Consider the following 12,560-nt stretch of genomic DNA (forward strand, 5'->3'; position numbering starts at 1 on the left):
GAGTCCCCGCAACTAATTTTTATATTTGATTTTGTCTCCTGCAACTTTACTGAATTCATTTATCAGTTTTAAAAGTTTTTTGGAGGAGTCTTTAGAGTTTTCTATATATAATATTATGTCATCTGCAAATAGAGACAGTTTTACTTCTTCTTTTTCAACTGGATGCCTTTTATTTATTTTTTCTTGCCTAACTGCTCTGGGTAGGACTTGCAGTTATTATGTTGAATAGAGGTGGTAGTAGTGGGCATCGTTGTTTACTTCTTGATCTTAAAGGAAAAGCTTTCAAACTTCCACCTGTTGGCTTGTCACATATGGCCTTGATTATGCTGAGGTACATTCCTTTACCCACTTTGCTGAGAGTTTTTATTATAAATGATGTTGAATCCCATTCTCTTTTGGAGAGTTTAATCTATTTGCCTTTAAATTAATTATTGATAAGGAGAGAGTTACCTCTGTCATTGTGCAATTTGTTTTCAGTATGCCCTATAGCTTTTTGTCCCTCATTGTCTGAATTCCTGTTTTCTATAGTATTTAATTTTTTGGAGTGAAATGTTTAAATTCCTTCTTAATTTCCTTTTGTACATGTCTGTAGCTATTGCATTTGTGGTTATCATGAGGATACACTGAACATCCTGAAGTTATAACACTATAATTTTATTTATAGCAGCTTAACTTCAATTAACATATAAAAACTCTGCTCCTTTACAGCTCTCTTTCTACTCCTTTCAGTATCACAAAATTACATCTTTATAACTGTATGCACAAAAAAATAAACTAATAATTTCTTTAAATGCATTAGTCTCCTAAATTATGTAGAAAACAAAAAGTACAGTTACAAACCACTGTAACAACAATTCTAGCTTTTATAATTGCCCATGTATTTACCTTTATTAAGATTTTTTATTTATCCATATGGCATGGAAGTACTGTCTAGTGTCCTCTCATTTCAACTTGCAGGAGACCCTTGAGCATTTTTGCAGGGTAGGTCTAGTACTCAAGAATTCCCTCATCTTTTGTTTATTTGGGAATGTTTTGATTTCTTCCTCACTTTTGAAGGACAGTTTTGCCACACACAGGAATCCTTTTAGCACGCTGCATATACTGGCCCACTGTCTTCTGGCCTCCAAAATTTCTGATAAGGAATCTGCAAACTTTCTTATTGAGGATCTACTGTATGTGACGATTTGCTTGTCTTGTGCTGCTTCCAAGATTTGCTCTTTGTCTTTTGAAAGTCTGATTATAACGTGTCTTGGTACGTGTCTCTTTGAGCTCATCTTACTTGGAGTTTGGGAAGCTTCCTGGATATTTATATTCACATCTTTCATGAAATTTGGGAAATTTTCAACCATTATTTCTTTAAATATTCTCTCTGCCTCTTTGTATCTGTCTTCTCCGTCTTGAACATCCACAATGCATATGGTTGTTCTGCTTGATGGTGTCCCACGGGTCACTTAGGGCTCTCTTTTCTTCAATCTTTTTCTTATTCTTCAGGCTTGATAATTTACATTGTCCTCATCTTCAAGTTCACTGTTTCTTTCTTCTGCCTGCTCAAACCTGCCTTTGAATCCATCTAGTGAGTTTTTCATTTCAATTACTGTACTTTTCAGCTCCAGAATTCCTTTTTGGTTTCTTTTTAGGCTTTCTATCTCTTTACTGATATTTCCATTGTGTTCCAACATCATTTTCATGACTTTCTCATGAAAGAAAGTTTTTTTCATGACAATTTCCTTTAGTTCTTTGAGCATGATTAGGGCAGCTGTTTAAAAGTCTTTGTCTAATGTATCTGCCATTAAGTCCGTTTTAGGTTCAGATTCTACTGAATTATTTTTTTGCTTTGAATGGACAATACTTTCTTGTGTCTTTGTATTCCTTGTGATTTTTTTGTTGAACACTGGACATTTGAGTCGAATAATGTGGTAACTCTGGAAATTAAAGACTCTCCGTCCAGTTTGCTGTTTTTATTTTTGCTTTTTTGATTGCTGTAGGCTGTCTCTGTGCCAAGGATCAGCCTCAGGTGTAAACTTAGTGTCTTGTGTCTTTTCCAATCCTTTCGTTGGATATGGGCAGTCACTATCTATTTCCCCTCATATATGCAGTTGTTTTTGAACGTCTTAGTCTTTAATTTCTATCCCAAAAGGGGAAAAGCAAAAAATGAAGGTGGCGAAAAGAGGGCACCCTTAAAATCTCCTGGGAGTCACCTTAGCTGGAGGGAGAGGGACTTGCAACAATGGTGGAGGTACACAGTGGCTGCCTGCTTCTTTGCACCTCTGTGATCAGAAGAAGCAATCAGAGCATAGGTACCTAATATTTGGAGAACAGGGTCCTTTTTATCCACCCTAGCATCTGCAAGCTGTATGCAAGATATTTCAGGAACACTTGCACAGCTGCCTGCCATGTGGCTGTGGGTAGGGATGAGTAGCTGCTACTGTGCTAACACCTCAGATTGACTGAAATGATCCACAACTGACCATCTAAAACTTCCCCTGGACATTACAAGCCTTCAACAGACCCCAGAGTTCCAAAAGAGTTTTATCAAACAGATTCTGCTAGTGCAATTGTCTAAAGGGAGACAGATTCCTTGTGCTTCCTACTCTATCATCTTCTCAGAATCCTCTCCTACCATGTTATCTTTTCTGAACTATTTTTTAGATACAATTTTTCATTCTCAATTAGATTCTAATCTATTACTTTTATTTTTATTTCTCATTGTGACAAATCCAGTAAGGATGTGATAAATATGCTAAATGCATGGATGTGAGAAGAACCACGTAACACAGTGCTTGGCACACAGTAAGCAGTCAATAAATATTAGGAATTATCACACACACACAAATAAATATTACATTCTTCTGGGAGTAGTTACGATGAAGTGTGAAGAAATAGTACGAGCTTACTCTCTACCTGGAGGATCTGGTATAATAAGGAATTGCCTGAGCTGCTTTGTGTAAGCTGACTAAAATTGTGGAAAGATCAATCTCTGGATGTCCTCAAAGCTTTCTGCTCTGTTGGAGTCTTGTCTTCACCTTCCCCTGCTTTCTTACCATTTCTGCATTTCACAATTTGGGTCACAGCTGTGGTTGATGAATCGGGCCTCATTTCCCATGCGGTAACTGTCAATCACCATCCCACTATCCAGGTTCAGACAATAGTGGTCACTGTGATTATGATACTGCTCAATCATCCTATTCCTAAAGAGGAGAGAAATGATTGAAAGCCAATTAATGATTAAGTTGAAAGTAAATTTCAAATATTTCATTTTCCATACTAATCTGGTAACTTTGCCATTTTACTGGAGTATCATTTACCACTGTACCTGAACTCCTGTTCGCTGACAACCTCCCCTAGGTATTCAATGATGAACTGCCCAGCTTTTAGGGGTTCTTTGGTTCTGATTCCCCAACCTTTTTCCTCAGCTCGAAATCGTTCTAGACATTGCACCCACTCATGCCTCTGTATCCTCTGGTTACAGCACTGCTCACCACAGGGGCAAGTGTTGGGGGAACACTCAGCAAAGATCATTCTAGAAAGAAAAGGAATAACTGTATGTCAATTAACACTATATATAACCTTCATGAACCCATTTTTTAAATAGGAATTTAAAAAATGAATGCATAAAATTAATTTTTATTTTAATAAGCTTAGATTGGCTAACAAAGTTAACAAGGTAATAATGTCTAAGTTCAAAAATAATACTGAAAATTTCCAAGTCAAGTTGCAAACACTGATGCTTCTTATAAATTAATGAGTTAATTGTCCACTCAGCATCCTGGGTAAACACTATCATATTTAGTTCTGGGCTAAGAATACATGAACTGTAACCCACAGAGGAATTAATAATTTGATGATTACACTGCACTATTGTTTTGAAGTAGCTCATAGCCATTTACAGATTTTTAAAAAAATTGTGGTAAAATACACAAAAAATTTACTATAACATTTATCATCATAACCATTTTATTTTTTAATAAATTTATTTATTTATTTTTGGTTGCATTGGGTCTTCGTTGCTGCGTGCGGGCTTTCTCTAGTTGTGGCGAGTGGGGGCTACTTTCATTGCGGTGCGCAGGCTTCTCTCATTGCATTGGCTTCTCTTTGTTGCGGAGCATGGGCTCTAGGCACGCGGGCTTCAGCAGTTGTAGCACGCGGGTTCAGTAGTTGTGGCTCACGGGCTCTAGAGCATAGGGTCAGTAGTTGTGGTGCATGTGGGATCTTCCTGGACCAGGGCTTGAACCCGTGTCCACTGCATTGGTAGGCGGATTTTTTTTTCTAATTAAAAAAAAATTTATTTATTTATCTTTGGCTGCATTGCGTCTTCGGTGCTGTGAGCGGGTTTTCTCTAGTTGCAGCAAGCAGGGGCTACTCTTTGTTGAGGTGCGTGGGCTTCTCTTGTTGCGGAGCATGGGCTCTAGGTGCGTGGGCTTCAGTAGTTGTGGCACAAGGGCTCATTAGTTGTGGCTCGTGGGCTTAGTTGTTCCGTGGCATGTGGGATCTTCCCAGACCAGGGCTTGAACCCGTGTAACCTGCATTGGCAAGCGGATTCTTTTTTTTTTGGCAGGCGGATTCTTAATCATTGCGCCACCAGGGAAGCCCACAGTTTACAATTTAAAGTACTTTCAGAGTTGTTTGATTTATTCTTCAAAAAGATATTATCTTGGGCTTCCCTGGTGGCGCAGTGGTTAAGAATCCACCTGCCAATGCAGGGGACACAGGTTCGAGCCCTGGTCCGGGGAGATCCCACATGCTGCGGAGCAACTAAGCCCGTGTGCCACAACTACTGAGCCTGCACTCTAGAGCCTGTGAGCCACAACTACTGAAGCCCGCGCACCTAGAGCCCAGGCTCCACAACAAGAGAAGCCACCGCAATGAAGAGCCCACGCACCGCAACGAAGAACGGGCGCCCCTGCTTACCTCAACTAGAGAAAGCCCGCGTGCAGCAACAAAGACCCAACGCAGCCAAAATAAATAAAAATAAAACAAATAAATTTATTTAAAAAAATATTATCTTTATCTAAAGGGCAAACAGCCCACAGTTCAAATCACATAAATGAGCAGTAAGCAGAGAAGTATCCACTGGACTATTCTTCAATTTAAGACAATCAGGGAGTTCCCTAGTGGTGCAGTGGTTAAGAATCCGCCTGCCAATGCAGGGGACACGGGTTCAAGCCCTGGTCCGGGAAGATCCCACATGCTGCAGAGCAGCTAAGCCCGTGTGCCACAACTACTGAGCCTGTGCTCTAGAGCCTGCGAGCCACAACGACTGAGCCGGCATGCCACAACTACTGAAGCCCGTGCGCTTACAGCCCGTGCTCCACAACAAGAGAAGCCACCGCAATGAGAAGCCCGTGCACAACAACGAAGAGTAGCCCCACCCCCGTCACAACTAGAGAAAGCCCGCGCACGGCAATGAGGACCCAACACAGCCATAAATAAATAAACAAATAAATAAAAGAATAATAAAAATATATTTAAAAAAATTTAAGACAATCAGCTTAACTTGTAAAGACACCACCTTACTGTCAAATTCACCACAGTTATTCTTTGTTTTGCTGATTTCTTTGCTGCATGGATATTGACGAACACCCCTCCTAGAACTGTCCTCTTATTTTGGGCTTTGTTGATCTTTTATGATAATGGACTTCCCACCTTTACAATAACAATTCCTGTCTTTTTTTTTTTTTTTTTTAAACAGGAATCCTTTTCTCCTCTCTACTTTCCATGGCATATTCATTGCTCCTCTTTTCTTCAGAAGGCTTATTCATTTTCATGGCTTTTAAAAATAATTAATTAATTCAGTTTTTGCTGCGTTGGGTCTTTGCTGCTGCTCTTCATTGCGGTGCTCGGGCTTCTCATTGCAGTGGCTTCTCTTGTTGTGGAGCATGGGCTCTAGGTGCGCGAGCTTCAGTAATTGTGGCACACGGGCTCAGTATTGTGGCGCACGGGCTTGGTTGCTCCGGGCTCTAGAGCGTAGGCTCAGTAGTTGTGGTGCACGGGCCTAGTTGCTCCACAGCATGTGGGATCTTCCTGGACCATGGCTTGAACCCGTGTCCCCTGCATTGGCAGGCGATTCTTAACCGCTGCACCACCAGGGAAGTCCTATTCTGTTTGTTTTGATAAATGACCAAGATAAGCCCTTTAACTGTATAAAAAGTAAAACATGTTTCTATTCATTGTCTGGAAAACAAAACTATAAAGTTACCCAAATCTGAAAGTAGATGCTGCAAACTAAGACGGGAAGATTTTGATTTAGCAATGTAAATTGCCATTACCTATAGTCATAATGCCCTTGAAAAATTAGGCAATTTCTCCCCCCTCTAAATATAGATCATCTGATTGCTCTTTCTCTCACCTGGTAAGATTTAAGGTTAAACAATCATTGAGAAAGGTACTAATGTGATTGACTTCACTAGCTATGGAGGTCAGACCATTCCTGTAAATGGAAATGTGTTTTCACTTAAATGAAATGAATATTCCTGCTATGAATCATGCTAGGTCAGGAAGGAGTAAGCCTTGGAGGCAGGGGAGAGGATCATTCCATCCCGACTTTTTAGGACCAAGAATTTGAGGAACCAGGGTTCTTCTAGAGCAAAAGGTGAGAGCTCCTAGAGATTCTCATTGGTGGGCAAGTGGAAGTGAACTGCTCTCAACAAAGTAGCATAGATAGACACTAATAGGGAGTTAGACAGGGGCCCTGATGTTTAGTTTAGGGCCTGTGAACTCCGAAAGTAATCACCACTGGTGGCATAAGTCTCACCAGGTAATATACATTTATCTTCCCCTAAGTATTCAGTTTTGTTACACACCATGTCTGTCCTTTTGGAGAGCTGAGGGAGTGGGCTCTGTATGTGCTATGAGCAAATGGGTACAGCATTTAAAAATAGCTTGAAATGAATGACAAGACTTTGTTCCAGGGAAAGAGGAATGTTCTGGAGCAGCAATGGGTTTGATATGGATGGTGTACAGAAACAAATATCCACCAAGGAAGATCTGTAGTGTTTATAAACAACGTTGGTGATTCCTAGAAATTGTTTGGAAGAAAGGAGAACAAATGTTTCAAGTCTTTATTTGAAGTAATCGTAAAACCCCATTATTTGTTTTAAAAATTGTCCTGGGACTTCCCTGGTGGTGCAGTGGTTAAGAATCCGCCTGCCAATGCAGGGGACATGGGTTTGATTCCCTGGTCCGGGAAGATCCCACATGTCGCGGAGCAACTATGCCCGTGCGCCACAATTACTGAGCCTGCACTCTAGAGCCCTCGAGCCGCAACTACTGAGACCACGTGCCACAACTACTGAAGCCTGCACGCCTAGAGCCTGTGCTTCACAACAAGAGAAGCCACCGCAATGAGAAGAACATGCACCGCAATGAAGAGTAGTCCCGGCTCGATGCAACTAGAGAAAATCTGTGCTCAGCAGCAAAGACCCAATGCAACCATAAATAAATAAATAAATAAATATTAAAAAAATATAGTCCGGAATCAAGTGTTCCCTGGGCTACTTACAAGTTAAGTACAATTCTACATATGAGTCTTGCATGGATGCGAAAGTGGATCCTGCCGATCCTTTAACTCTCCCACCCCCTTAAATATTTACAGAACTCTGAATACAAAGACAGGTGAGACAAAGCCACCCTACATTTTAGATAGCTCCATTTAACTGAATCTCTATGAGGGTTACTTTTAAATATATAAGGAAGCACCCACCAAATAACATATTTTAATTTTTCTTAGTTATTTATACATTTATCACATTCATTAGATGCATGATGATGTAGTGCTCATATTCTCATGACACAAAGTTGGCAGTACTGTGTCTGAGTGTTTGTTTATTTCTTATTTAGGGGTAAGTTTTGGGTTTTTTTGGAACAAAGACAACATAATGGGAAGGATAAATGTGACACCCATACTAAATGATATAAGGCAACCAATGTTATTATGTAAATGTTCAAATTTCAATTTTTCAGAGATTAAAAGACTATCAATACATATACAATAAGCAGTGTGGTACAGTGGAAAGAACATGACTTTTGAATCAAACACATGTGGGTTCAAATTCTGTCTCTGTCACTTGTCTTATGTAACGTGGAGCAATTTACCATCCAAAATCTAGGTTCCTTCATCTGTACAATGTAAAACTATCACCTACCTCCTTGGACTATTGTGAGAAAGAGAGAAAATAAGCAATGAGGCAGCTATATTATAGTAATTTCATAGACAATAAAATATCATACAAACAAGCACAGAAATGTTAGCATCTAAAGAGATGCACATTTGAACAACTTTAAGGACATACGATACTCTAAAATGTTAAACAATCAAAATACTAAAGCACTAGAAATAAAGTTAGATGTTAATAACTAAAGGAGGTGGAACTATGGGGAAATAAATATATTTATATATAGGTGGTGATACCAAAAATTAACTCAATATTTCATGACAGCTACTGGATAGTATACAGTAAGAATTATATATATGCCCTTATAGTTTGTACAGGTATTTCTTCTTTTGAGAATACATTCTAAGAGTTAAAACAGAAAGGAATCTATACAAAGAGTTTCATAGTAGTGCCATTTTTAATAGCAAAACATTAAAAATAACTTGAATAACGAACAACAGAAGAAGGGCAAACCGTGACATACTAATCTAAAAAGGATGAGCTTGTGGACCACAATGATACATAAAAGTGCATATATAAAGTATCTGTGAGTGAAAAAAATCAGCTATCTATAACACCAAGTTATTACTACTATGTACAACTGTATGTATGTACAATGACAAGATGTGAATTTACAGTGATATTCGTAAGGGAGAATTCCCCAACTGGCATGCTAAACCAGAAACGCTGATTCCCTCAGCCCGCAGGACAGTTGACTAGAGATGGAGACTGGGAAAGCAGTTGTCTTTTTCTACGAAAGCTATCTAGAACAAGGAGCATTGATGGGAAGTTCATTAACTCTTTTTTTGCTATAAATATGCTTATGTTACCAAAACCAACAAATTCTATCTCTACTCCTTTGTCTCAATTAGACATCTCCATTTTGAAATCTCAATGTCATTTAAAAACTCAGTGGTCCCAAATCAAAATCATAATTTTTATCTCCAAACCAGTTAGATTCCACACTTTCTATCTCTGACAATAGCATAACCATCTCTCATTAGCATCACTGACTCAATCATCATGTGTATATCTGCTATATGCTAATGGTTTATCAACCTAGTTTCCCCCCCGCCCAAATATATCATGGCCTCTTTCTTCTCTTTCACTGCCATCATCCTACTTTTACTCCCTCATTATGGCTACCATATACTGAGATCTAGGAAGGTTTCTAGAACTGTGCTTAATGAATTAAAAACATTGTTTCATATAATCCTCACAAACCCCTCCATAAAGATGGTATTATTTTTATTAGAGGGGTTAAAGAACTTTCCTCAGGTCTCTTAAATAAGTAAGAGGATTTAAACCTGAGGACATAAGACTCTAGATCACATTGTTTTCTGTTACTCTATTTAGCCCATGTTATGGGCTGAATGTGTCCCCTCAAAATTCATAGTTGAAGCCCTAGCCTCCAGGGCGACAGTATTTGGAAGTAGGGTCTTTGGGAGTTAAATAGGTTTATATTAGGTCAGAAGGGTGAGAACCTCCTAATGGGATTGGTGCCCTTCTAAGAAGAAGAAATCTCTCTCTCTCTCTCTCCCATGAGCATGCACTGAGGAAAGGCCATGTGAGCACACAGGGAGAAGGCAGCTGTCTATAAGCTAGAAAGTGGGTCCTCATCAGACACTGAATCTGCTGGCAATTTGCCCTTGGACTTTGCAGCTTCCAGAACTGTGAGAAATAAATTTCTGTTGTTTAAGTCTATGATATTTTGTTATAGAAGCCCAAGCAGACTGAGACAGCCCATCAACTAGGTTTTATATACTATCTTTGTGCAACTTCTTGAGGGGAAATCAAAGAGCCTATTTAACCTTTCCCTCTAAATGAAGTGACTTTTTTTTTTTGGCCACGCCACATGGCTTGTGGGATCTTAGTCCCCCAACCAGGGATTGAACCTGGGCCCTTGGCAGTGAAAGCACAGAGTCCTAACCACTGGACCGCCAGGGAATTCCCCTAACTGAAGTATCTTACAGATCTTAAAGCCTGTGCTTACAGAATCAGTTTAGTACAGTACCTATTGAGGCAGTCATCCACACAGCCCTTTTTGGTGTCACCATCCGGTTTCTTACAGTTACAAGTGGTAGCCTCATAACCAGAAAGGGGTTTGACATCAACGTAGACATCTTGAGAGAAGACAGCAAAGAACAGTTTGTGAATATATAGGATAATTTTCTAAGTGCCAGGCTAAGAACACTGATTGTATGGAGGCAGAAAAAACAGCTCCCATGTTACTCACTTGAACGGATTTTTTTATATAGTGGGACATCTGGTTTCTTGTATAGCTAGAAGAAAAAACAGAAAAATCTTGATATAGCATTCAACTTCAAATGCCAGAAAACAGTATCAATCACTAAAAACAGAGGAAATTATCCACGTACTCTGCTCATATGGAAACGTTTACAAGACTTTCTGGGTTGGATAATTTGAGGGAAGCTTGGTGTGATCACTTTTTTATCCTGAAATAAAAGGTGACTTACTAGATCAGGGTTTAAGAGAGAACTAGATTCAACAGAAGCAATACTAAGTAGTTTAAAGAAAATGCATTTTTTGTTAGATGTTTCTTCAGCAAGTTATTAGATAGACTTAAATGAAAGTCACACTGCAGATCAAAGCTTTTCATTTGGATAAATTAAGATTGTATTTGCCGCTATGAAAAGAATGGAAAACTTGCACAGGGCTTGTTTAGATGGCCTGCGTAGGTGTATGAAATGAAAAAGATGACAACCTTGGCTTTTTCAGGGTGAGTGTTGTACGGAAACACATTTCACGATTTAATTAAGTCAATTAATTTAATGAACAAAGGGGAGATGGCAGGCAGGATAATGGCGCTCTCATACTGCAATAAAGAATGCATTAGGAAGAAAATGTATTAGGTCAGTCGGTCAGTGTTTTACCATAGAAGACAGTACCCAAAAAAAAAAAAAAGGCAACTTGGTTTAAGCTAGAGTGAACTAATCTATAAGAATAATCCCACCATCATTTTTCAGTTGGTATAGATTCAAAACACTATCTCCTTCATTGCTATGAACTCTCTGAGACAAATATCTAACATACTGATCCTCTTAGAATTCAAGAGAGGCCACCAGAGAAGAGAATGTAGATGGGAATGTTCACTGCTTTTGGCTTTCCAAAGTCAAACTTTGGTGGAATTCTGGCAAAACTCAGGAGCCTATTTACCTCATTTGCATGACTATTTCCCAATGGTTGTTCTCAATATGGATTCTGGGGGCTTTAGCTTAATATAAAAATAACTGGGGGAAACTTTTCAATTAGGTAAGCAAGAGAGAATAACAGCACCTTCCCATTTTTAGTTCCCAATATATTTAAATATCTTTTAAAAGTACAAGAGTGTTAAATATTTTCCCTGTTTCCTTTGGTAGAAGACTCTCTTTTATATGTGAAAAATAAATTCCAAACTGATGGGAAGGAGCCAACAAAAATAAAGCCTGAAATTTCTTAGCGCTGCTGGCAGTACATCTAAATTCCCTTGAGACCTGCATCAAACAGGATTCTTACAGAACAGAATCTTTGCCACCAAAATAAAAGTCCAGAATAATAACAGAAGGTTTCCTAAGGAAGCAGGAACTTAATGCTATTTTGAAGTAAGAGTGAAGGCAAAGAGGTCACATTAAATATGGATGCAAATTCATTTTTCTTAGTCTCTAACCTTCACAGGGACACTTCTCTATACTTCCTAAGATGAGAGCATAACAAGGAGGCAGAGAAAAAGACTTGCACACTCCTTTCCCCCGTTTACCACTTATGAATGAAGCATGGTAAGATATGCTCATACCTGATTATGTTTCCACTGCCAAAGGATGTCATAGGGAAGCTGAAAATCAATTCTCTTTTGCCTTAGATATTTTCCTGAAACAAAAAAATACTATCAATTTCAATATCTAATTTATACAATGGGTCAAACAGCCACAAGATTTAATATGCACTGAATAAAAAAATAAAGATTTAATTTTTAATTTTATGAATTTTCCATTACTAATTTTTAACTTTAGCTACTCTTTTCCACTGTGCACCATGTGGTATAAGCTAAAGATATATTTTAATAGTAGCTTATATAAAACAACTAGCATAGCAAATTTACTACCAAAAATAGGTCATTATGAAGCAAACTAAATACTAAGAATTGTTCAATCATTAAAATTATTAACCAGAGCATCTGTCATCTATTCTCCTTCATTATGTACATAATCTAAGGTTGACTATAAAAAGAAGTATAAGAGTTTTCTAAAACAGGTAACCCTGAATTTAAATAACTCGAGTATTTACATGCAAATTTATGATCTGTTAATATTTTTTCCTACCTATTGAAATACTACTACTTTTTAAAGCCAATTTTAGAGCCCTTTTCTACCTTAAAGAGGTCCTTTCAATTTGTTTACTCTGTATCTTTCT

General features: G+C 38.5%; 1 protein-coding gene across 9 annotated transcripts in view; it reads right to left on the minus strand.

Annotated features, from left to right (window-relative positions):
• The window catches only part of ASH1L (ASH1 like histone lysine methyltransferase), a 213,573-nt gene that overhangs the window by 33,221 nt on the left and 167,792 nt on the right, over positions 1 to 12,560 (minus strand). For all 9 annotated transcript variants that reach the window (XR_005017158.1, XM_036831168.1, XM_036831148.1 and 6 more), the window contains 5 exons: positions 11,944 to 12,017; positions 10,387 to 10,432; positions 10,165 to 10,273; positions 3,314 to 3,520; positions 3,042 to 3,188 (listed from right to left, as the gene is read on the minus strand). Coding sequence is in view for 8 of the 9 variants with exons in the window: in XM_036831168.1 (XP_036687063.1) it covers positions 3,042 to 3,188; positions 3,314 to 3,520; positions 10,165 to 10,273; positions 10,387 to 10,432; positions 11,944 to 12,017 (583 nt within the window). In the remaining variant the exon portion in view is untranslated. The remainder of the gene's footprint in view (positions 1 to 3,041; positions 3,189 to 3,313; positions 3,521 to 10,164; positions 10,274 to 10,386; positions 10,433 to 11,943; positions 12,018 to 12,560) is intronic.

This window comes from Balaenoptera musculus, chromosome 1, assembly GCF_009873245.2.
Source record: "Balaenoptera musculus isolate JJ_BM4_2016_0621 chromosome 1, mBalMus1.pri.v3, whole genome shotgun sequence".
Lineage (NCBI taxonomy): Eukaryota > Metazoa > Chordata > Mammalia > Artiodactyla > Balaenopteridae > Balaenoptera > Balaenoptera musculus.